This window comes from Mus caroli, chromosome 16, assembly GCF_900094665.2.
Source record: "Mus caroli chromosome 16, CAROLI_EIJ_v1.1, whole genome shotgun sequence".
NCBI lineage: Eukaryota > Metazoa > Chordata > Mammalia > Rodentia > Muridae > Mus > Mus caroli.
This window is the reverse complement of record NC_034585.1, coordinates 18,981,152-19,006,736: the sequence shown is the minus strand read 5'-3', so window position 1 is coordinate 19,006,736 and position 25,585 is coordinate 18,981,152. Positions and strand designations below refer to the sequence as shown.

At 43.8% G+C, this 25,585-nt stretch overlaps 1 protein-coding gene and 1 non-coding gene across 2 annotated transcripts; one reads left to right on the top strand and one right to left on the bottom strand.

Moving 5' to 3' along the window:
* Ehhadh (enoyl-CoA hydratase and 3-hydroxyacyl CoA dehydrogenase) lies at window positions 1-25,270 on the top strand. Its single transcript, XM_021185505.2, has 7 exons — window positions 1-136; window positions 9,753-9,856; window positions 12,140-12,306; window positions 13,604-13,715; window positions 16,647-16,751; window positions 20,061-20,402; window positions 23,287-25,270. The coding sequence occupies exons 1-7, from the start codon at window positions 63-65 to the stop codon at window positions 24,537-24,539; spliced, it is 2,157 nt and encodes a 718-aa protein (XP_021041164.1). The 5' UTR covers window positions 1-62; the 3' UTR covers window positions 24,540-25,270.
* On the bottom strand, window positions 12,987-13,092 carry LOC115029596. The gene has a single exon (XR_003835166.1). It is a non-coding gene; the product is annotated as a U6 spliceosomal RNA (small nuclear RNA).
* Window positions 25,271-25,585: the final 315 nt, after the last annotated feature.

Below are 25,585 nucleotides of genomic sequence, written 5' to 3'. Positions count from 1 at the left end.
GCGGCCCAGAAAAGGAGCCCCGGGCTGCCCCAGACATCAGAGGCGCAGGATACCTTGAGAAAATGGCTGAGTATCTGAGGCTGCCCCACTCCCTGGCGATGATCCGCCTCTGTAACCCACCGGTCAATGCCATCAGGTAACACCGCCGGGACAGTGGGGTGTGGCGGGTCTAGGAGGGGGCTTGTCTCAGCTGGAAGGACGGGCCAATGAGCAGCTGGCTCCGGCCTTCCGTCTGTCTGCTGTTGACCTCACTGCGCGGCCCACGTTTGGTTCTGGCGAATCAGGAACTTACAAAGGTGAGGTTGATGCAGCAAGTGTCTGCTTGAACCCCCTTCCTGCAACCTTCCTACCGGCTTGCAACCCCAGCGTCTCTGTGATGCCAAAAGCTATAGTTAGCTGACTAGAAAAGCAGAGTTTAGTGCCTTGAGTGTCAACTCTCCCTGTCAGAGGAGGCCTACTAGATAGTATTTTCTGAAAAGCTGAAGTTTCATTTATATCACCTGCAATGCTCTCCTGTGCAATGCACTTAGCACATTACTATTATAAATGAGATCTGTCTTTTTGAAAAAAAATGATATTCATTTACCCTGTTCACTCCATATAACCGGCGAATAGAGCGAATAGAGTATAATTCTATATTAGCCTCAGGAGGAGTCACCCATACATTGCAGAAGTGGCGGACAGGATTGTGACAGATACTGTATAATTTTCACTGGTGAGACCTTGCTAAAACCCTTTTCTCAGGTGAGACCTTACAGCCTAAAGGACAAACCTAGGTACAGTTCCAGCCCTGTTCACTCTGCAGGGGACCAATGCAATGGGTTTAGGCTTACTTTCAGAACAGGGTGGTGCGCTGGGGGCAGGTGGGGGGAGGGGAGGACGGGGACAGGAGCATGAGTGACTTTAGAACTGCCACATTGGAATCAGCCCTCCCCAGCAAAGATCATGACTCCCCATGGCAGTTAAGACCCCCCTCCCCTAGCCCTTCCCTACCTATATCCTCTGGTCCTTCCCAGAGACCCAAGGGTACAATTAGGGCAAAGAGGGGTGGCTGGATACTCAGAGTGTTCTGGTCCAGTCCTTCCATGAAAGTCAACCCCCAACAAGCCCAGCATTGGTGATCTTTGGCAAACAGGCTCAATCCAAACTTACAGCAGTTTGGCTGGGAGATACCAAGTAATCGATCCCACCCAAGTCTAGCTCAGTAGATGACTTTACTGAGGCTAGTTACAAGAATATAGTTGCTTCCAAAACAACGGAACCCCTGGAAAGCCCACCCCAACTCGTGGGGAGGCCCCTCCTCACAATTGCTTCTCTCCTGTAACTTTGGAGACGGATCTTATGAATCTTACAGGTTTCTGAGCTTCCTGGGCGTCTTAAACATCAGTAGATGTGTTTAGCTTTCAGTGCCCTGTCAGTCTCTTTAGCATCCCCAGTCTTAGCCCCTTCAGGGGGGAATGAGTCAATCCCAAGGAACTAGCTGCACAATAGCAGAATAAATAAAGTAAACATAGGCCATTTGAAAATTCCCACCACCAAACAGATGCTGGGGTGGCACACACCTGGAATCGAAGCATTCAGGAGGCTGCGGCAGAAGGAACTGTTGATCTACTCAGACCCTGTCTCAAAAAAAAAAAAAATCTTAAAAGCAAGCAAACAACAGAAAAGAGGAGACATGTTCATTTTAACTGAGATTTAAAACCACACTGTTATTAGATTTTATTTTTTAAACTTAAAAATTATTATTATTTTATGTGTATGTATGGGTCTTTTACCTGCAAGTATATCTGTGTATCACATGCCCTGGCACTCATGGAGGCTAAAAAAAAAAGGGGGGGGTTGTTGTTGTTGTTGTTGTTTTGGGTTTGGGTTTGTTTGTTTTGAAACAGCGTCTTTGTAGTTCGGGCTGACCTGGATTAGCTATGTGAACTAGGCTAGCCTTGAACTTGCAGAGAGCCACTGTCCTCTGCCTCCCAATCATTGGGATTAAAGGTATGTGCTACCACACACTTGACTTAATACTGCACTTATGTTATTATGAAGGATGGCAATGATTAATACATAATATGCAGAAATTACTGGCCACTTTGGGGCAGGGCAGAAGCAAATTACTGATCATGCCAATCTCACTCTTGATCTCAGCCCAGAAACCAGCTAGTGGTTACAGCACGTGATCTCACAAAGAAAGCATAAGCAATATGGCTCCGTATCCATGTGGGGCGCTCATGTACTGATAGGATTACTTGATAGAGGGATTCTACTGAACTCTCTGATCGTGAGCACTAACTATGTCCATCTAGAGGTCAGGAGGGAAATGTTCCAGTCTCACAACCACTCCTTCTGGTACTCTCTGGTGTGTCTCTAGCATTTACCTGCTGTGTCCCTCCCCAGTCAGGAGAAATCTAAGGTAAATGCAATGGAGACTGTATTGTAAATGACTCCACACTTTTAGGACCTCCTTGTATCTCTGAGTAGCCTGTGGTCAGTCCCCTGCAGTAGCCCACTTGCTCAGTATCTGCTTCAGCCTCGTGGAGATCTTTTTTTCTCTTAGACCCTACACGTTCCCATGTTTTTCTCTGAACTTTAATTTTAGGTAAATTGTTCACCAACTTTAATAGCTTATCATCCTTGTTTTTTACCTTAATTTTTGTTGTTGTTGTTGTTTTCCTCCCTCTCTTCCATCTTCCCACCTTCTTTCTAATTTTATGCAGGAACCTATCTCTTTCTATATGAACGAGGTATTGTAAATTATCTAATTCTCTTTTCCCAACAATTAAAACCCTTCCTTGAGAGGGCAGCCATGTTTTTCTCCATTCTGGGAAGGTTCAGTTTCTTCCTAACTACTATCTCACAGAGCAATGGTTTTCAGCATTTTTTTATAACTATAATCAACTTAGTTAAAACAAAAACCTTAAATTTAATTTAAATACATAAAATTTGAAGATGCACACATGCATACAACATGTAGAACTAAAAACAGGAGTTCCTGAAACCCAGTCAATCCTTACAAGCTATAGATTTTGGAATATTCTAGTTTTTTGTTTTTTTATTTAAAATAACAACAACAACAACAAAGCTGGTTGTAGGTCACAAATTTGATTTGAGAAGCTTTGGTTTAAGTAACAACAGCACCCCACCCCCCACTCCCGGCCAAAAAAAATTTCAGTAGAAAAATTCTGCCATGGTCAAAGAAGCTGAGGGATTTAGGCCAGCGCTCACAAAATGGTATATTGAGTTTTTGTTTGTTTATTTGTTTGTTTGTTTGGTTGGTTTTTCTTTTGTTTTTTAATCTTTATATAGGTGTGCTGTACATGTATGCACGTTCAGATTTACATGTGTGTATGTGTGTGTGTTTACACTTAGACCTGCCTATTGTGTTCGAGAAGTTGGTGGTTGACCTTGTAAGTCTTCCCTCAAGGATGAGTCTTGCAGTTGAACTCAGAGCTTACCAATGTGGCTAGTCAAGTAGCTAGCTAGCCTGCCCCAAGGGTCCCTGTCTCCTGGCCACCACTCCCACCCACCATTTATATAGTTCTGGTCTCCAGTCTTGCTGCTTTTGTGGCAAGTACTTTAACTGAGCTATTTTCTCAGCCAGTGAATGTTAGCATCACTCTAGATACCACTTACACACCTGACTTTAGAAGAGGTGGGAGCGTGGGGGCAAAGCAGAGGGTGGGGTGGGGGACAGGGGAGAGCCAAGGTGCTTTCTCAGATCTCCTGTGCCTTACCTTGCTGGAACCTCTCAGTCAGCTGAATTTAATAGAACTGTATCAGTTACAACCATTTCCCTTTTCCCACTTCTGAGTTTTTCAAGGGTCTAGGAGAACACAAGAGGAAGGATGGGTTGGAATGAGAGAAGTCTTGTCCTCTCCTAACACTGACTAAGGTTAATGCCAGCTCAAACTGAGACCTTCTCTTAAAAACAGCCAGCCCTTTGTATCCCTGGGCTCACACCAGCCAACCATGGATAGAAAGTGTGGTTTTATCCAGTATGTTTAGGTTTCTATAATGTGTGTGTGTGTGTGTACACACCTCTTTTTTTTTTTCTTGTATAAAAACTATTAACAAGCATTTTCATTTTCTGGGATATTATTAAACCATATAGAAATTAATATATTTTATATGCAGAATGAGACTTTTTCATTAGGGACTTGAACATTATGAGGAATTTGGAATTCTGGGAGGGATGGAAAGTCTTAGAACCAATTTCACACATATACTGAGGAGCAGTTGCATGTAATTTTTGGACTTCTAGATATTATGTAATGCTTTTAAATCTATTTCACGATCAGACTGGGTTTCTAAGTAGCCAGTTGAAAAGGCGAGGTCCTGTGTGTTTTTCTCTGGGTTAAAGGGTGAAAAGTGACTGGGGGAAAGGTAACCATGGTACGCAGGGCAAGCACCCTCTGTGTCGCCTAAGGTTTGGACTCCTCGTTGCTGGCCTTAGCCAAAGTGGGTTCTTAGAGGATCTTTCTCCCTGTGGGTAAAGAGCAGGGATTTTTGCCCCTTGATAGCTAATTCACTAAGTGGACAGATAACCCACTTAAGAAAATGCTTTTCTTTCCTCTCTCCTCTGCCCTTTTCTAGTTGTTTGTTTGTTTGTTTGCTTGTTTGTTTGAAGTTACATCTTCCTAGCTAGGTGAGATATGCTAATTGAAATGATTTGGGGTTTTTCCAAAGAGCGAGTGTAGCCCTTTCATTGCTAGATTAGCCAGCCACACTTGCTTTCCTTTGAAGCCCGGTTTCTGAGTGTGCAACTTAGAAGAGTTCTAGCCCTGCCTCTGAAAACAATGGCCATGGCTTTTTTTTTTTCTTCTGTAATTCACATAGTAAGAAACCTTATGTTTGATGTTAGAACTGAGGACGCACACTCATAACTGAAAACTTTTTCTTTTCTTTTTTTTTTTTTTTTTTTTTGGTTTTTCGAGACAGGGTTTCTCTGTGTAGCCTTGGCTGTCCTGGAACTCACTCTGTAGACCAGGTTGGCCTCCAACTCAGAAATCCGCCTGCCTCTGCCTCCCGAGTGCTGGGATTAAAGGCGTGCGCCACCACGCCCGGTTGAAAACTTTTTTTTTTAAAACCAAACTTAACCCTAGAGGTTTCTTTGGTATATTTTCTGTTTTTGAAAAAAAAAAAATCCTGATTGTTTTTAGATGAGTCTTAATTTGATAAAGCTAAGGTTTAAAAATTAACAGTTGAAGATGAAAAGCCAGCTGTGTTCAAAGAAGCTGAAGGACATGGTGGGCACTCAGGAAATGTCTCCTCACTCTGTGGCCCCTCTCAGTGGGCATTCATCTCCTTGCTTTGTCCTCTTTTCCTGGCAGTATGGTGATGAGGACACACTTGTTCTGGCTGCTGGGGTCTTTCCAGTGCTGCAGAACTTTGGTCCCTTCTGAATCACCTAAATCTTCAAAGCTGGAGCATTCCCCGGGGAACACAGGAGACGCTTGACCCCGAGGCTCACAATTACCCTTTATTTAGTTTCCTTTCTCCCCTTAACCTAGAGAAAACCAAACAAAGCTAATTTCCTTTTCCAGTTTTTCCTATTTATGAACTTTCCCCCAAAGTACCACAAACATAAAGAGGAGAGGCTAGGTAAAGTGGGAAGAAGCAATACCTTACCCCAGTGGTGCCCACAGAGGTTGTTTGGCTCAGTTGGTGTCATTCGTAATCCAGAAGGAAAAATAGCCATCCCTCTGGTCTGCCATTCAGCCAACCCTGGGTGAGGAACTGGTCACACCCATCAGGGAAGGTTCCCTAATGAACACATAGATTATTTTCTTCCTTGCAAATATTTTTTGAGTAGTGAGGTCTAACACATATTTACTGTTTCCAGCCAATAGTGGGCTATTGTAAGTAGTCTAAAAATGATGTGTGCACATTAGAATACTATCTCACTTTCTATTAGGGACTTCACTATATGAGGATTTAGGTGCCTTGAGGGGAGAGGGAACCTATTTTCCACAGATGCAGAGGGAAATGCATATGCTTTGTGGACTTGTAAATATTATGTAGCAGCTCTCAAGCTGTGTCATGATACAGTTACTAATAAATCAGTCAAAAGCAAGAGCTTTTATTTCCTCCAGATTCAAGGGTGAAAAGTAACCAGACAATTATAAACATGCTTACCTGAGTCCTCCCGGGATTTACCCAGAGAAACAGTTTCAATTCCTCACTGAGTTTAGCCAGACACTTTGCTTGACCTGAGTGTAGGTTTAGCACACACTTGGTGATCGGGCCTGGTCCCGGAAAGTGGATTACAGGGGCGTGTGTGTGTGTGTGTGTGTTCCCTATGGCATCCCATCCTTTCTCTTTATTTCTAGTTTTGGAGCTTTCAATGTTACCAAACACATCCATGAGAAGAAATGTGTGGTCAGGATAGGAAACGCCAGTCTCTCCTCATGCCACCGAGTGGGGTGATTTTGGTTGAGCCCAATCTTTCATTGTTGTCTGAGGGTTTGCTAGTGCTGTTTGCTTTGGATTTTTGAAACAAGATTTCACCCTGTAATGCAGACTGGCCCTGAACTTCTGGCAATCCTCTTGCCTCCAGCATCCAAGCGCTGGGATTACAGATGTGAGCCACCACTGGCTGCCATTCTTTACCCAGAAGTAAACTGCAGTGACCTTCTGTATCCCATCTGCCATTCAGCCAAGACAGGTTTTAAAGATTGTGAGTCCACTCGGGTGCCTGAGGCCTGAAACACAGCAGCGTTCCACCCATTCTGCACAATTACCTTCCTAAGGCTCTCTCTGGGAAATCTGAGAAATCTGGGGTCTTAGGCGGCATGCCTAAGTCTTCCCCACAACAGGCCTTCCGGGTGGCGATTTCCGTAGTCTAGAACGGGCCCTAGAAGGGTGCCCATATCCACTGCACATGCCTTGTAATGTCATGACTCACAATCTGTTTTCCTGATCAGATTTCATTTCTAATTAACCAGTTGAAAGCAAAAGGTTAAAGGATAGAAAGTAACTAGGGAAAAGGTAGTTGTTATGCAGAGGGAAAGTGGCTCCTTTGTCCCCGGTGGACTTCCTTGTTCTGTTCTAAGGAGGTTCTCACCAATTTATGAGGGTCAGCTTGTTCACCAAGTGAGTATGGTCCCAGTTTTTCCTTTGTTTTATTCTTTTGTTCTTTCTCCCTTTTAATTTTTAGTGGGAAATTATCTTTCTAGCTCGTTGAGTCTTTTTTTCTTTTCTTTTCTTTTTTTTAAAGAGCAGGTCTCAGTCTGTATAGCCCTGGCTGGCCTCGAGCTCACAGAGATTCACTAGCTTTTGCCTCCCAAGTGCTGAGATTAAAGGTGAGAGCCACCATGATTGCCTACTGAATAATTCTTCTCCTTTCTCCCCAAAACTATTATAAACCCTTAACCGCTGTCTGAGCCAATTTTCTTTCTATTCCAGTCAAAGTCTAGGGTCTCTGAAGAAGATATTCCTACAGCTTTCCCAGAACACTGCCTTTCACATCTCTAAAACTGCCACACTGTGGAAGACAGAACACGGTGCATTCTACCCGAGCTACAGACACATGCATATAAAAAGCACAGCTGAAAAGAATGCTTCTTGAACTCAAAACCCAGCCCCATCTGGTCTGCAGGTTTTATTTTCTTATTTGTTAACTTCTTTTTGAAAATTACACAAATTTGATTTAGTAAACTTTAGATGTTTCCTGATCATTTTGGTTGTTTGTTTTTGTTTTTAATAATTCCAAAGATGGAAAAGGTTCACGTAGTAAAACAGAGCTTGGGTCACATGTCTTCCTGGCATCTCTCTTTCCTGAGAGAGCACGTAGGTACCCTCATCCGGCCCAGTCAAGCCTCTGATTGGTAGCCATTTTTCTTCTTTTCTGTTTGTGAGTTTTCAAAAGAAACAAAAATGTGTATAAAAGAAGAGGAGATGGTTGCCATATAAACTCCCAGCCCTTTCCCCAGTGGATCCCAGGAGAGGGAAATCCAGAAGGAGACAGTTTGGCAGTGAGGTCCTTTCCTACCATTTGCCCATAGAGAGAAAATAGTGTTCTGTCCACAACAGTTGAGTTCCCAATGAGGATGAGACCTTGTCTTGTGTCCTTTTGTCGTCACTGTCAAGCAGTGCACTGTGAGCTGTGCAGCGTGCATGTGTTCTGATTTGTTGTAAGTAGTTTGGGAATGAAGATTTGTATGGGGTGTGTGAGAGTACTGCAGTGGTTTATCTGCCAGACTTGAATGTGTGAGGGGCTTTGTTAGGCTGGGGGCATGGTTTCCCAGAAGCAAGTCTACCCAGATGGACAACTCCTCAGCCTTTTGGACTTCTCAGTATTACTTAATGGTTCAGATTCTGTTTATTCCCTTTCCTAGTAATGAATCAGGCGTGGGAGGTTCTGTTTAGTTGTGTGTCGCTAAAAAGTAACTGGGTGAAAGGTAATTATCGCTCCTCAGCGCAAGTATCTCCTGTACCTGTGGGTCGTTGTCCTGTTATCGTAGCACCGCTTCTGTAACAGTTTGCTTTTTCCATACCAGAGGGAAGGTTCTGCCCAGAATACAGAGAATTTCAAGCAAAATGGGTTGGAGCTTGCTGCTATCTTCCGTGCAGCTGACAGCCCATGATTTAGGTTCCCCTCCTTTACCATCCTAATCCACTTGGCAAATTCTCTCTTTCCCTTGCGACAAACTCTCCTGAATGGGGTCACTGAGCATTCCCTACTCCTTGAATGGAGACTGACCTGACTCGAGTCCCTGTTCCTCTGGGACAGTTCCCGTCCCGTGGCTTTAGCTGTACTTTCTATAGCTGCTCCCTCATATACTGAACCTGGGTAGAGCATCTACTGTAGGTCTTGCTCAATGTTTCTTTGCCCTTGCCTTTCCCTCCTGAATTAATTAGCGTGGAATTTGGCTTCCACAGACAGGAAACTTTCAAAGACAGTGAATTAAACAAAGACTAGTGACTTCTCTCACAGTAGTCCAGAATAGCTGCTCCACAACCCTCAGAGTCTGTCCTGCAGTCCTCCGTACATACCTTCTACCTCTTGGTACAAGAAGAACACTTCTGTCCAACCATCTCACCTGTATTTTTGCCAGGAATAGGGAGAAAAGAAAAGTAGGAAATCTTGTCCACTGTTTTCCAGAAATCTTCCTTAATGTTGCAGGTATCAAGAGAACTTAGTGGCTTGGGCGGACTGTGCTGCAAAGCATGTCCCTTTCAAAGTTCTGGGAAATGTAGTCTTTGCTTTGGGCCACCATGGATCCAGCTAAGAAGCAGGTGTTAGAAGAAGGTGAAGGGGAATGGATGTCTGAAATAACTAGCACCCCTGCCACATGTCCTAGACAGGTTCTCCTTTATCTTTTCTGTTCTAAAAGCATGAGAAATTGAAGGAAAATTTGTCCCTTCCAAAGTTCTGTGCTGCCTGCCTTCTTAGTGCCTTTACCACCACACTCAGATCTTACACTTTACACAGCAATTGCATGTTTATACCTATCAGATAATTCTGTACTTGCGAATGTCATGTATAACACATTTAGAACTGGTTACTAACTTTTCATGATCAAAGTTAGAGCACAAGGGAGGAAACTAATAATGCTTTTAAAGTGGAATAATTTTATCAGCCCAGTGCTTAATTGACAGTAGATATTTTATTTCTTGAACAAATAGTGAAAATTCTTTGGTAAGAATCTGTTTTTTTTTTTATCCACCATAACTGTTCAGTGGTTCATTAGTAAAGAAATAATAGGGTAGAGATTTAATTTTGATTAATTTGCTGTATGGATTTTTTTTTCTTTTAGTCCAACTGTAATCACGGAAGTAAGGAATGGACTCCAGAAAGCTAGATTGGACCAGACGATTAGAGCCATCGTGATCTGTGGAGCAAATGGCAACTTCTCTGCAGGTAATTAAGTGTCTAGATCATTCCCATTACCTCTAGAATTATACCCAGATAATGCCCAGCAGTACATCGGCTATCCCTTTGGGTAGTGACTAGGGACACTAGAGTGGAGGTGAAAAGCATCATGGGTGATGGGGCGCAGACAGGACTGGGTGGCCTTTGAAGAACATTTCATTCTAGTCTTGATGGCTGATAGCTGCTGCCTGCCATAAACGTGCTGATGTGTGTCTGCTCTACATATGTCCCTTCTATCCTGCGTGAGCTTGGGCCAGTCTCTGACATCCTTACATCATTGTCTCTGCCTATAGAGCAGGGTCCATGATTTCTAGCGGACCGAGGTTGTGTGAGGCTTAGTGAGATGCCTTAGCTGACTATCCTTGTACAGTGTCTGTACTCAGAACCTGTTCGGGAAGCATGACTGTTTATCCAGAGTCTGGAAATGAAGCCCATTTTCCTTCAGACAGCCCCTACCCCCAGTGACCATAGCACTGTTTCTCTGGGTCTGCCTGACAAGGCACAGCACAAATATCTGAAGTGATGACTCCTCTGGTGTAGTCCACACACAGCACCTCTTTCTTTCCCTGCCCCAAGAATGAATGCATTGCACCCTTTGACAGAAGTCACATGGGAATGAGGGCCCAATACCAGAGGTCTTCAGTATTTGTAAATGGTAGCCTGAGAGTACACCAGTTCTGGGGTGACGATAAAAAAAAAAAAAAACAAAAAAAAAACAATATAAAAACACTGGCCATAAAATCACTGCTTACATTGCCTGCTCAGCACTGTAGAGATGATTCACTAACCAAAACCAAAGCAATATTTTTTATACACATTTTAATGCTCAGCAAGTCCAGGTGAGAATGGTTGAGGAAGAGACAGATTAAATTGATACCAAGCTTACTGATGCCCTATGGAAACACTATATGAATTATGTATTCTGCCATGTAAAAGACAAGAAATAAGGCTTTACAGTCTGTTCTCCTTGTTAGAAATACATACTGAACTTCAAGTTGGGTATTGAGACAAAAAGAGTAAATTGCCCGTGCAGACCATAAATGCACTAACATATGAGTGGGAGGACTAAGAACTCACCAAAGTCTTAAGCTTTATCTCTGTGTGGAGATGTTTACGTGGTCCTTCGTGGTTGCTGTTGTACAGGTTTTACATGTTTATAATTCCCGCATCATTTTATAATCCAGAAGGACAAGCCATGTTCATTTTCTTACTCATAAGAAATCTATCGAGCCGGGCATTGGTGGTGAACACCTTTAATTCCAGCACTTGGGAGGCAGAAGCAGGTGGATTTCTGAGTTCGAGGCCAGCCTGGTCTACAGAGTGAGTTCCAGGACAGCCAGGGCTACACAGAGAAACCCTGTCTCGAAAAACCAAAATAAATAAATAAAAATAAAAATAAAATCTATCAGGAGCTAGAGAGATGGCTCAGTGGTTAACAGCACTAGCTGCTCAGGTTTGATTCCCACTCCCATTGAGGTGGGATGGCCGCCACTCCCAACCATCCATAACTCCATTTCCAGGAAATCTTGAGCCCTCTTCTGGACCCCACAAGCACTGCAGGCATGTGTGCTCAGCCATAGCATGCAGACAAAACCACCATACCTACAAAACAAAAATTAATAAATCATTTTTAAAATGCTTTCAGGAAATATATCAGTACTAAGCTGGTTACCGACATAGGTAGTTTACCCTTTTCCTGTGACATCTGACACTGTAATGGTTTATGCTCTTAGTGAAGAAAGGGCAACATTCTTTTGTTGTTGTTGTTGTTAAGATTTTTTAAATTTTATGTGTATGAATACACTGTCGCTGTCTTCAGACACACCAGAAGAGGGCACCAGATCCCATTATAGATGGTTGTAAGCCACCATGTTGCTGGGAGTTGAACTCAGGACCTCTGGAGGAGCAGTCACTGCTCTTAACCACTGAGCCATCTCTCCAGCCCAACATTCTTCTAAAATAGAGTGGTGAACAGCAAGAGGCACTGATTTTCAAAATGATAGACTTAGTAAAGAACCTAGTTCCTTTTCCGAGCTTTTAAATTTCCCCAAACTTAGAGCTTCTCACTACAAAATGGGAACACAGAATGTGGAAGGTTACATGGTTCACTGTAAAGACTGGATTTTTCTCTCATTTCCTTCCACTTATAGCCAGAGAATAAAGCACCTCTCAGCTCCAAAGCATCTGAAGTTCTAAAACTGGCTGGGTCTCCTTGTGTCAGTGACCATGACTCAGTTCTTCTGAACCACTTCCTTGTCCCTGTGTCTTTAGGTGCTGATATCCATGGCTTTAAATTTCCCACTGGCCTCCCATTAGGAAGCTTGGTAGATGAAATACAGCGATACCAGAAGCCAGTGGTAGCCGCCATCCAAGGTGTGGCTCTTGGAGGAGGACTAGAGCTGGCCTTGGGCTGTCACTATCGGATTGCCAATGCAAAGGTAAGAGGCTCCCAGGGGCACAGTTAGGGTGGGCCTTGTCTTCAGTGCCAGCTCTAAGTGTGGCCTATGCCTGGGGCTGATGGCTTCGAACAGCTGACTTACTGCTGACGGTCCTGTGCATCTTGAGAGCTGATGCTGACTTACTGCTGACGGTCCTGTGCATCTTGAGAGCTGATGCTCAATTGTTTGGTCCCTACCCCCTTTTCACAGTGTCCCCTGGGCCTTAAGTTCCAGAGTTGTTTTGTAGATGTTCCACTGGGACTGGACTCTACAACTCTGCATTTTGATTCTATAGTGTGTTGGGAGCCTCTTGAACAGTCATGACCAACAGCTCAAATGGGGACTTCTCATGTCTGGTGTTGGGTTTTTTTTTTTTTTTTTTTTTTTTTTTTTGTTAAATAACCTATGACTCCTGTGGGTAGCATTATCAGTCCTGATGGGAAAATACCATTTAAAACATATATGTATGCATAGATACAGATTTAAGTGTGTTATATGTAATCTTAAGTAGATAAATAATAGTTTGATACCTTATGACTCTTTCAAACATCTTCACAGTTTATCCTCTTCCCTCTTCTGTTTTTTTTTAAATCACCTTTCCCTTTCCTAATTAAAACTCCCCCCACTTTTACTGTTTCCCCCTGAGAATTACTTGTGCTCTGATGGTACTTTCTCTATTGAAAACTATGAAACACTTCATGAATATGTGTGCCATCCTTGGCAGCTACCTTGCCAGTCATCTCTGTAGTGGTCCAGTCTGAGTGTCTGAGCTGCCCAGTTGAGCACCTGCCTTTTTTATTGTACTCATTTGGCAGGCATCACATGCATTTCATCATGGCTTACATCCACATCCCCAACAGCTAAGGATTCTGAGCACCATTTGCCACTTGTGTGCTTTCTTTGGGGTGTTGTTTATCTAGATAATCAGCCCATTATTAGTCAGTTGTCCTTTTATTGTTAAGTTGTGAATATTCTTTGTAGCGTGGAGATGGGAGAAGCTCTGTATCATTCTTTCCCCTCCTCTGGGTCTTGTGTTCACATTCTGATGCTTGCAGGAACCCTGAGAGCTGTAGAGGCTACTTTGTTATCTGTGGCATGTCATTATGCAGTCAAAGGGAAAAATGTGTCCAAGCAAGGGAGTATGTGTCTTTTCGACAGGAGTAAAAGGAGACCGCAGACACTGTGTCCTCTTGGCACTGTTGCTGAATTCAGTGCAACTGTTTCTTATGGGTAGAATCCCTTGAGCTCACTTGCACTGTCTCTTTATGGTGGCCTTTCTGTCTTTAATGTTTTGTAGGCTCGTGTTGGCTTCCCAGAAGTGACACTGGGGGTTCTTCCTGGTGCGAGAGGAACCCAGCTTCTCCCCAGGGTCGTCGGAGTTCCTGTTGCTCTTGACTTGATTACCTCAGGTCAGTGGAAACCCCAGTTATGATTTGGATCAATGTGGAGTACTAGACTCCAATCTAGAAAATCTTGTCTTGGTCACTTACTACCCATGTGCGTTCTAAGGAGGCTACTTTGCTTGCTTCTCTGACTCCAAATTTTGTCATCTGTAAAATATTGTTTCAATAACCTTCCTAAGCACTTCCCAAATATTTCCATGAGGACCCCGTGTACGTGAGCAAACGGCTCATCAACCTGGGGTTTATGGAAGTTTATCTTTTTTTAATCTATAGACTACATGCTCATATAGGAACCATAACAGTCAGACCTGGCTTAGGAAGTTTAATGTCTGGGGCTGTGGGTGTAGCTTAGTTGTAGGGAGCTTGTCCAGCTTGCATGAAACCTGGGTTTGCTCCTTGGCATAAAATCAGGTATTTATTCCAAACAAGTGTGGTTAAGTGTGCGCTTGTGCGCCATCTTTCCTTTCATCGTGTGCACAGTAGCAGTCCCCACCAAAGGGTGATGCAGATTGTGTACTGTGCTTAGATGCTTCTTAGAGTTCCCTTTTCATCGGCTCCAGCCCGATATTGCTGTTTTCTAAGTAAGGTTAAGATGGGGCTCCCACTTGCAGATGCCGTCCTATTGAATGAGCAGTTAACATAGCAAAGGTTTAAATTCCACTATTTTAGCAAAAGGTTGTGTAAACGTTTAATAAATTTCTCATCATTTTAAAATTATTCAGAAGCCATTCTAAGGTTCCATTTTAATTTCTAGTACAGTAAATATTGACAGATAAAACCTATGAAAATACTAGCTCTTTAATTTCTAAGAATATAAATGGGTGATTTTTTAGAACTAATATTAGATATCTATATGACCTGATTTTAAAAAACTGACAGAAAAACAATATCTACATGTGCCAGTATAGAAATCAACAGTCTATATGAATTAAAAATAACTTTGTCCTCTTAAATGGGGTGTATGGAAGGAAACTAGATATATTGAATTCATATTCACTCAAATAATCAGGTTACCAATTGTTTAATGATGGTATATTTTAAAGAATGAGAAGTATTTGAAGTGATTTCTATTTCTTCAAAGAATGCTTGGAATTAGCATTCTGCCTAAATTCAGGTTCTTCAGCAAAAGACAAAATAGAAATAAAGTCATAGAATATATGCATGGGTTCTGAGTTTGCAAACCCAAAGGTTTACAGAATTAAACCAGTGAAGAAATTGAAGAAACTTGTCAGGAAGCTAAGAGTGCCACAGAGTAAAATCAGGAAGAAAAACCACTTCTTAAACAAAGAAGAGCGAAGGGAACTTGGCTGGCTTCCACAGGATACCACCAGCTTGGCCCACCTCCGACTCATGGGCTGCCACCATTCTAGCACCATGAGAAAAGAAGCAGGGACTCTGAGATGGACAGGTTTGACTTGTGTAGCAAAGGCCCTGTGAATCGGGAGACGCTGGCACAGGAATCACACGCCTGTCTTCTTGAGTAGATGTTGTGATCTGGTGACTGGGCTGGGGGTTGGCTTTAAAATGATAGCTCAGGTAACTCAGAGACATTCCATGACGACATTGAAATTTTAAGCTTTGGAAAAACTCTTAAAGAAATTTGGAAGGAAACGTAGCAGTGTCAAATGTGTGGGATGTGCTCTTGGTCACTCTGGGTCTCTCCACGGCTCATCTTCCAGCACTTTTGTTTCACAGCCTACTAGACAGAGGTTCAGTCTACACTGTGTGTGGCCCAAGAAAGAATGAGTCTCAACCTGGCTGAGGCTTTGGGTTGAACATGCAGGGCTTCCTTGTGTTTACTTGTTAGTAGTTCAGATCAGAACTGGACCGTTGTCAAGGCATTATTAACCGAAAACATACCCATGATATTCTTTCTGTGCAACAGCCAGCCCCTCCATGGGCAGCTCACATTCCCCATCTTGTTATCCCAGAGCTCCTTGTAGTGCCCAGATTTTATTTTCCATGCCTTGGTCTTTTTGCCCTGCCTAAGGAGGGCATCTTTATACAGAGGTCACTTGACAGCACTCGCCTGCCCCACCCATCTCGCCGGATGAGGAGGTTTGGAAGGTTTTGATGAAGCAAAAGAACCCTCAGCGGAGCGCTGATTCCACCAAGGTTGGGATTAGGGCTTCAGTTCTCTGCCAGGGCATCGAAGGAGCAGCTGTTTAATGGTGTCTGCTTCCTTCGAAACCTCCGTAGGGAGCAGGCTCGCCAAGCTCGCCCAGTCTGTAATCTAGGTCAGAGTCAAGGTGCTCACTAGCCAGAAAGGAATAAAACCCTGTCTGACTTCTCCTACGTGGTTCTCACTGTACTTGGTGGAGTGCCAACCTAATCAATGTAGGCTCCCCTGTTCAGCCCACCAGCGTTGTGTCTGCAGGAGGTACTACAGCCCCAAATCCAACCATTTCTCACACTTCTATACAGACACATAGGGTTATACACCTCTATAAGGATATAAAGAGACCACTCATCCTTTACTGAATCCTCAGAATTACTATAGTAAGCATAATTACCTCCATTTATCAGAGATGAAACTGGAGTCCTCCCACAGTTCCCTGCGGTTTCTCTAACAGTAAGAATCAGAGCTACCGCTTAATTCAAGTTCGAAGGCCACATCTGTAGGGATGTTCAACCACAATAGTTCAGCTTGGGCGTGGTGGTTCATACCCCTTAATCCCAGCACTCAGGAGTCAGAGACAAGTGGATCTCTGAGTTTGAGACCAGCCTGGTCTATGTGTGGAGTTCCTGGGCAGCCAGAGCTACATAGTGAGACCCAGTCTCAAAACCAAATCACCAAGTACAGTAGCCAGGTTGGCCTTGGGCATTTCACTTACCAGTTCGTATCTCCAGGAATGGCAACCTTCCCCACTAGACAGAGCAATGCCCCAGTGGGTCCTCGCACTGTTATTTGATTTGTTTTATTTCCTTTTGATCCAGGAAGACATATTTCAACAGATGAAGCACTCAAGCTTGGAATTCTGGATGTAGTTGTAAAGTCAGACCCAGTTGAAGAAGCCATCAAATTTGCTCAGACGGTTATAGGTAAACAATAATAGAAAATAGCGCAAGATTAGGAATAAGCTAAACATGCATTCTAATAAGGAACTCCTTCAGCAGCTGATGGGGCATTCACGTAATAGAATGTAGCCAAGCTTTAAACCGCATTGATCTGGCATAAACTCCATGGTATGTTGTATCAGCTAACGAAAACAATGCTATTTTAAGTGATGTTTTGCGGATGGTGTAAGGAAACAAGGGGGTGGGGTGGAAGAGAAGGTAAATATGCTGAGAGTGGGTATGCATAACTTCTGTGTATGTCGGAAGCGTTCACAGGCAGTGGAATGACTCTTTCTGGAGTGGAACTGGACATTTGCTGAAGTTCAAAGGCAATGCTCTATACTTTACTCTGCCGTGCTTTGGGGGATTTTATACCCTATGAGTGGTTTTTTTCCGGCTTGAAAATTAGAATTAAAGTTGAAACAGGGGAACAAGTATGTAGCTGGTCAGGCTCTGCAGGGCTCTCAGAGACAGCGGCCTCTGTCTTGGGCAAGTGACTTCTGCCCCTGCTGGCTTGTAGACCAGCGGTATTCCTTCAAGTGTGCCTTTAGCACCACCTACTGATAGATGGCTTACTGGGTTTTGTTTTTGGTTTGGTTTGGTTTTGTTGTTTTTGTTTTTTACTTCAAGCTGCGCCTTTAAAGCTAGAAAAAATTGAACCCGTAGCTGAGGACGTAACCGGGAGCTGAGTGTAAAGCCAGAGTTTAGCTCTCACTAGCCTTCTTTCGAGAAAATCACTACAGAAGCCAACTGGCTTGACAACCTCTGCGGGAAAGTTTATGGCGGCTGCAGCCTCTGAGCAGGGAGACGCTAAAATTGCCTAAGAAAATACTCATGAAGATTGTCGGACCCCAGGCAGCACGGAGTGTGTGCTAATCTCCACTTAGTGACACGGAAGGCTCAGGTCACTCCAAGGCATGCCCCTGGCAGGGACCAGTTTTTGAAATTGTTTTTTATGGTCCAACTAGTTGTAGGTTTGGTGTGACAGTGGCACTCACACTACAAAGAGGAGGTATTGATGGGAAAATACTGCTGCCTTCTAACTAGGAGTCAGCAAATCCTGCCCGTGTGGAGGCACCCTCCCTGCAGCGCTCTGCCTCCCAGGCTACTGTCACTGGTCTGTGTCTCTGTGCCCCAGGGAGGGCTGCTTGACTTGTGGACACTGACCTGGCTTGTGGCCACCGACTTGCATAATTTGCTTGCAGAGAGCGCCCCAGGTCACTATTGATTTCCATTTGTAGCAGCCTGGGTCCCATAGGAAGTTCTGTCCTTCCCTAGTTTCCCTGAATTCAGCTTTGAGAGTTGAGTGCTTCAGAGAGAGGATTAGAACCAAGGTCTATCACACTTACACGATGGTCCAGGGTGTTTATTGCTTTTGGTTTTTAAAGTTAATTCTAAACATTAAACCCCAAAGTCTATAAAACAAAATGATGCTGGTCTCAGCAACATTAGAGTTTGTCCACTTGGTGGCACCCCAACGTTGAGCCATCGTCTGCCTTAAAACTCAAGTTGCCTAAGGTTCTGGCTAGGGGCAATTCTTTGTGATGGTTTTAAAACTTTGTTGAGAAGAGTGGATGGAGGTGTGTAACTTGCTTGTGGTGAACAAGTGTTTCTGTGGTGAGGCTCTGCCTGAGTGATAAGTGGTGTGTGTGGTGTGTGTGGGTGTGTATGTGTGAGAGAGAGACAGACAGACAGACAAGAGGAGCCAAGGATGTTTTTCCTTTTCCTTTTTTCCTAGTGCTTTCCTTGGTCTTGCTTTTCATTTTACTGCTTGCTCCTTGTAATCTACCTTTTTTTCTGTCTGTAAATATTTCCAAGGTGTGGAGTGACCTGACCCACACAGGAGGCCTCCTGTAGAGGTGCCACCTGCCATGAGTGGCCTTCCTAGAGTTGACGATAGGCAGTTGTTGTCTCTGTCATTTGTGGAGTCTGACATGGGTGCAGCACATTGGGTCAGAGTAAGAGGAAAGGAGCCTTGAGTCTTTTGTCTCTAAGGAAACATTTATGTGAGGTACACATTGAGTCTCTTTAGGCAGACTGGTAATCTCTTCCTGCACAGTTGGCAGCAGGGTGTGTGGGAGAGGACTACATTTGTGTCTGTCTGAAGTATGACCCCCTTGGTTTGTAAAAATCTGTGAGCAGAACCAAGGGTAGAAGTGGTCACAAGCCTGGCTGAGCCTCTGCTTTGGTCCAGCCTTCCGTTTTTTTTTTTTTGTTTGTTTTGTTTTGTTTTGTCTTTTATGCTATGATGGCTCGTTCTTGAGATGGTAGATCTTAGAACCCATTATGTGGTGCTGAGTTTTGGTAACTGTGATTTGGGGTGTGTGTGTGTGTGTGTGTGTGTGTGTGTGTATGTGTGTGCATGCTTGCACATGCATGAGTGCATGTTTATCTGATTTTAAAGTCATTTCATTGAATTAAGAAGATTATAGAACCATATGGTTCTGGTGCCTAGCTCAAGTTCCTTTGTTCGCCCCCTCCCTTGAAAAATGTATAGTATTAGGAGTTCAGTGAAATTATGGCTTGTTTTGAGGTGGGTGCTTGGCAGGGAACAGAGTTCATTTACTTATTTAGTACCTGTGTATCAAGTTATCCCACCTGGGTATCTAGTTCTCCCACCTGTGTATCCAGTTCTCCCACCTGGGTATCCAGTTCTCCCACCTGGGTATCCAGTTCTCCCACCTGGGTATCCAGTTCTCCCACCTGGGTATCTGGTTCTCCTACCTGTGTGTCAGTTATCCTACCTTTGTAGTCAGCTATCCCACCACCTTTTGGAGGGAAGGAAAAAAAATACTCTTTTTGCCATGTGGACTATCTTTTCTCCTGTATTAAAAATCAATTTACTATACTGCAAGTCCTTATCAATGAACTTACAATTCTTTTTCATTGCCAATTGTTGCCCCATATAACATTTCCATCTGTTACGGTATTTTAAAGATTTTGTCATTATTAGGGAAAGAATGTGAATAACTTTGAATAGATGATATTAAGTAAGGACTGTACTCTTTGTACAGATTAATATTTAATATATTATAAAGTTGTCTTGGCCTCAGAATAAAAAGAGACTGCACCTTTCATGTCTGAATTAGTAGCATAATACTTTCGATCGTCTACTTTACGGCCTGAAGTTACTAAGATTACAGTCTTTGGATATCGTGTTTCATTAGATATTGTAGTGCGAAGCGTCTGACTGGGTTGTGGGAACCACGCACCACACTGTCGTTTTGTTCTTGGGCAGTCCTGTTCTCTTTCTGCTATGCTTACGATACTCTGACCTTTACCACTTCCTTTCAGGTAAACCCATAGAACCCCGCAGGATCCTAAACAAGCCAGTCCCAAGCTTGCCCAACATGGACAGTGTTTTTGCAGAAGCCATTGCCAAGGTACGGAAGCAGTACCCTGGCCGCCTGGCTCCGGAGACTTGTGTCCGTTCAGTCCAGGCCTCCGTGAAGCATCCATATGAAGTGGCCATCAAGGAAGAAGAAAAGCTGTTTATGTACCTTCGGGGGTCAGGGCAGGCTAGAGCCCTGCAGTACGCCTTTTTTGCTGAAAAGTCTGCAAATAAGTGGTCGACTCCCTCAGGAGCATCTTGGAAAACAGCATCTGCTCAGCCCGTCTCCTCGGTTGGTGTTCTTGGTAAGCATATTCCCAAACCTGCGGGTTTCTTTTAATCGATTGAGAAGTTCATACATGTGTCCATTGTGTCTGGATCAAGCTCCCCGCTTCCCCTTTCCCTCAGTTCCTCCCTTAGCCTCCCCGCCATTATTATTTTTTTTTCCTATTTCATGTGTTCTCTCTCTTTTTCAAAATCATGGAAGTCACTTAGTGCTGCTAGCAGGTGCATGGTGTAAGGCCATCCTACATGCACATGGGAAGCCTCCAGGGAGGAGGGAAAACTGACTTCTCATGCCAACAGCCATTCACTGGCCAATAGCCCGAAGCTTGCAGGTAGACGTCCTGCCCTCCTCCCCTTTATGCTGGGATTGTGTCTGGCTAGATGTTGTGCAGGTCTTGTGTGTGCAGCCAGAGCTGTTGTCGGTTCATATGTGCAATGGCACTGTTGTATGAAAAGCACAGCACATTTCAAATGTCACTTGCTTGGGGAAGCTATTATTTTGTTGAACATGGTACTCATGTTAATGCTTGTTAATTCTTGTCGGAGCCTATAAACTCTTTCCATCCTGCGGGTCAGCTCTAGGGACTTTCCAACTGTGGCAGTCCTGTCCACACATAAGCTATACGAGTGGAGTTTGTTTCCGGCTCTCAGCATATACCCTCTGTTCACTGCCTTGAATACTATATTTTTGTCTTAATTATTGAACCTGGGAAGAGTGACTTTCCCAACTTTTTTTGGAAAGATTTGTTTATTTTATATATGTGAGTACATTGTTGCTGTCTTCAGACACACCAGAAGAGGGCATCAGATCCCATTACAGATGGTTGTGAGTCACCATGTGGTGGCTGGGAATTGAACTCAGGACCTCTGGAAGAGCAGCCAGTGCTCTTAATTGCTGAGCCATCTCTCCAACCCCATCTCCAATTTTTAAAAATACTGTTTTGACTCTTCTAGGTTTCTTGCATTTCTATGTGAATTTTAGAATCTAGTGTTAATTATGCAAAAAGTTGGGGTGGTATAGTGCTTGCATTGGCTCTACAGATTATTTTGATATTTCATCCTAACAATACTAAATTTTTTTCTGGTCCATGAACATTGGCTGTCTTTCTGCCAATATCTAGGTGATTTTGATTCTTTTTATTTCTTTCCCTCTTTCTTTTTTCCTTTTCTTTTCTTGTTTTCAATGTCAGGTATCAGACTCAGAGCCTTGTGCACGCAAGCACTTTAACACTGAACAATAAATACCTTGGATACTCTTTAATTTTTTTCCAATGGTGTTTCATTGGTTTTAGTACACAAGTCCTCCTTTGTTAAATGTATTCCATAAGTATAGTTTTTTTTATGTTATTGTAGGTAGAATTGCTTTCTTATTTTCATACAGTTCATTGCTAATATGTGAAGATATATTGGGGGCTGGAGAGATGGCTCAGCAGTTAAGAGTAACTGCTCTAGCCAGGCAGTGGTGGTACATGCCTAGTACTTGGGTGGCAGAGGCAGGTGGATCTCTGAGTTTGAGGCCAGCCTGGTCTACAGAGTGAGCTCCAGGACAGCCAAGGCAATACAGAGAAACCCTGTCTTGAAAAAACAAAACAAAACAAACAAAAAAAAAAAAAGAAAGAAAGAAGGAAAGAAAGAAAAAGAATAGCTGATTTGAAATAATGAACATCAAAGTTTTGATCCTAGCATCCATGTGACAGCTTGAGCAGCCCCTCCCCACAAACACCTGTAACACCTGTTTCCAGGAGGGGGGTGGATAAAGACAAGGGTATCACTGTGCTTGCTGGCTTCCAGACTAGGTGAAAAGACACAAGCTCTCGGCCTCTTAAGACAGAAGTCCCTGCTTCAAAAGGAATAGGGAGAAAGGATAGACAAGGACACCCAACTCCTTATACTGATGTCTGTGATATAATGCACACAGAGAAATAAATATTTTTAAATTACTACTATTATTATTTACATCCAAACCACAGTTTCCTCTCTCTCCTCTCCTCCAATTCCCTCCCCCACAGATTCCCCCCTCATCCACTCCTTCTCTCTTTCCCTTGGGAAAGGGCAGGCCTCCCAGAGATATCAAGTTGCTAAACATGGCATATCAAGTTGCAGTAAAGACTAGGCACCTTCCCTGTATTAAGATTTGAGGCAACCCAGTGGAAGGAAAAGGGTCCCAAAACCAGGCAAAAGAGTCAGAGACAGCCCTGCCCCCACTATTAGGAATCCCACAAGAAGACCAAGGTATACAGCAGTCACATATATGCAGAGGACGCAGATCTTTCCCCTGCCAGCTTCCTGATTGTCAGCTCAATATCTGTGAACCCTGGTTAGCTGATTATGTGGGTTTTCTGGTAGTGTCCTTGACCCCTCTGGCTCCTACAATCGTTCCTCCTAGACTTCCATGGGATTCCCTGAGCTCAATCTAATGTTTGGCTGTGGGCCTCTGCATCAGTTCCCATCAGTTGCTGGGTGAAGCCTCTCTGATGACAACTAGGCTAGGCACCAATCTACAAGTATAGCGGGAAAGCATTAGGAATCATAAATAAAGGGAACACAGTTGCTTTTAGGTACAGACTTTACGTCCTGGAACTTGACTGGATTTGTCTATTAGTCCTAAGAGCTTATGTGGATCTGTGTATAGGAATCCTAGTGATTTTTATTTCCCCCAGAGCACTTAACAGTGCATGAACTATTCAACCCATTTCTGTTCACTGCCCAATCCCAGTGTTTTTATGAATTATTGGTGCTAGGCATGGGAGCTAGGGTCTCATGTGTGGCAGTGACCAGCAGCTCTATCCCTGGGGTCATTCTTTTAAAATGTCACTTTGCCACAGGTGCCTTCTACCAGCGACCAGCTGTTTGGCTCCCAGCACAAACAAATCACGTTTTCTTTCCTTCTCTCTGAATCCACAGGCTTGGGAACGATGGGCCGAGGCATCGCCATCTCTTTTGCAAGGGTGGGGATCCCTGTGGTTGCCGTAGAGTCAGACCCAAAGCAGCTGGATACCGCAAAGAAGATAATAACCTCCACCTTGGAAAAGGAAGCATCCAAGAGCGGCCAAGCTTCAGCAAAACCAAACCTCAGGTTCTGCTCATCCACAAAGGAGCTTTCCAGTGTGGATTTAGTGATTGAAGCAGTGTTCGAAGATATGAACCTGAAGAAGAAGGTCTTCGCTGAACTGTCAGCCCTGTGCAAGCCGGGAGCCTTTCTGTGCACCAATACCTCAGCGCTGGATGTGGATGACATTGCTTCTTCCACAGATCGCCCCCAGCTGGTGATTGGCACCCACTTCTTCTCTCCAGCCCACATCATGAGGCTACTAGAGGTCATTCCTAGCCGATACTCTTCCCCTACTACCATCGCCACAGTTATGAGCTTATCCAAAAGGATTGGAAAGATTGGAGTCGTTGTTGGTAACTGCTATGGATTTGTTGGGAATCGAATGTTGGCTCCCTATTACAACCAGGGCTATTTCTTGTTAGAGGAAGGTAGTAAGCCAGAGGATGTAGATGGGGTCTTAGAAGAGTTTGGTTTTAGAATGGGACCCTTCAGGGTGTCTGACCTCGCAGGGCTAGACGTGGGTTGGAAAGTTCGCAAAGGGCAAGGCCTTACTGGACCGTCCTTACCTCCAGGAACCCCCTCCCGAAAGAGGGGCAACATCAGGTACTCCCCAATTGCTGATATGCTCTGTGAAGCTGGGCGATTTGGTCAGAAGACAGGTAAGGGCTGGTATCAGTATGACAAGCCACTGGGTCGCATCCACAAACCTGATCCCTGGCTTTCTAAGTTCCTGTCACAGTATAGAGAAACCCATCGCATCAAGCAGCGCTCCATCAGCAAGGAGGAGATCCTGGAGCGTTGCTTATATTCCCTTATCAACGAGGCATTCCGCATCTTGGAGGAGGGGATGGCCGCTAGCCCAGAGCACATTGATGTCATCTACTTGCACGGGTACGGGTGGCCAAGGCACATGGGCGGGCCCATGTACTATGCTGCCTCAGTTGGGCTGCCCACAGTTCTAGAGAAATTGCAGAAATATTACAGACAGAACCCTGACATCCCCCAGCTGGAGCCCAGTGACTACCTGAGGAGGCTGGTTGCCCAGGGAAGCCCTCCTCTGAAAGAATGGCAAAGCTTGGCAGGACCCCATAGCAGTAAACTGTGATTCAGCCTTCTGCATTTTGCCACATACGTTGGCATCTAATTTCAGTGTGATTCATTCCTAAAATCCAAACAGATTTCTCTGAAGTACAAATGATGATTGCTGCTGCTGCTGCTGCTGGCGGTGCTAAGTGGCCAGCAAAAGCTCCTCTCTGTGTCTTCCTACCTCATAATTCTAATGGCCAGATTTCAGGAATGTGTTCTCTATACCTCTGACGGTACTTCTAGCAGAAAAATTCAGCAAATATGTATTTACTACTACAAGCCTTCCTCTCTTTTGACTGTTTGCCTGGTATAGCCATAATTTATACAAAATGTTGCTAATAGAATAATTCATAACTCCAGTTGGCAACCCAGATGTGCCTTTTAGCAAATCAACAATAGTGGCATGGACATTCAAGTCACACATTTCAGCTGTGTGATGGAACTGGCACATGTTGCACCGTGGTGCTGCGTTGCAGCATTGCTCTGACTAAGAGGAGGCAGCCAGAGAAGGCCACATGTCATATGGATGTGGACATAAAATTCCAGAATATACAGATCTGAGAACAAGGTAGATGAGTAGCCCAAGGCTATAATTTTTATAAGTTAAAATTACTGATGATTAATACAGAGTATCTTTGGGGTTTGATAAATTTTTCTAAAATTACTTTAGCAGTGGATCTGTAACACATTGAGTTCAATATATATATATATATATATATATATATATATATATATTCTATCTCAATAAAGTTAATAAAATTAATGATGGTAAAGCCTTTCATTGTGTAAAAAACTGTTCTTATAATATCGTCACCTATTAGCCTAAGCAAACTCATTGAAATTTCTGAGGGCAAGATCTCAAATAAATGGAGTAAATTTTCCATCGTGAAACAACATGGCAAGGTGGCCTGAGACCCACCAGGGGATCAGAAGTTCAAGGGCTGGAATGGGCAACACGGGGCCCCATCTCAAAACAAACAAAACAAACAAACAACCCCAAACCAAACCAAACCAAACAAAAAATTCAAAAGCCCACACAAGTAAAAAAACAGAGGATGTGCCTTG

Excerpts from the sequence above, each read along its gene's own strand:
- Ehhadh (XM_021185505.2), top strand. The coding sequence starts at position 63 with ATGGCTGAGTATCTGAGGCTGCCCCACTCCCTGGCGATGATCCGCCTC. Across the intron at positions 137-9,752 it reads CCACCGGTCAATGCCATCAG|TCCAACTGTAATCACGGAAG; the intron begins GTAACACCGCCG and ends TTTTTCTTTTAG. Across the intron at positions 16,752-20,060 it reads ATTTGCTCAGACGGTTATAG|GTAAACCCATAGAACCCCGC; the intron begins GTAAACAATAAT and ends ACTTCCTTTCAG.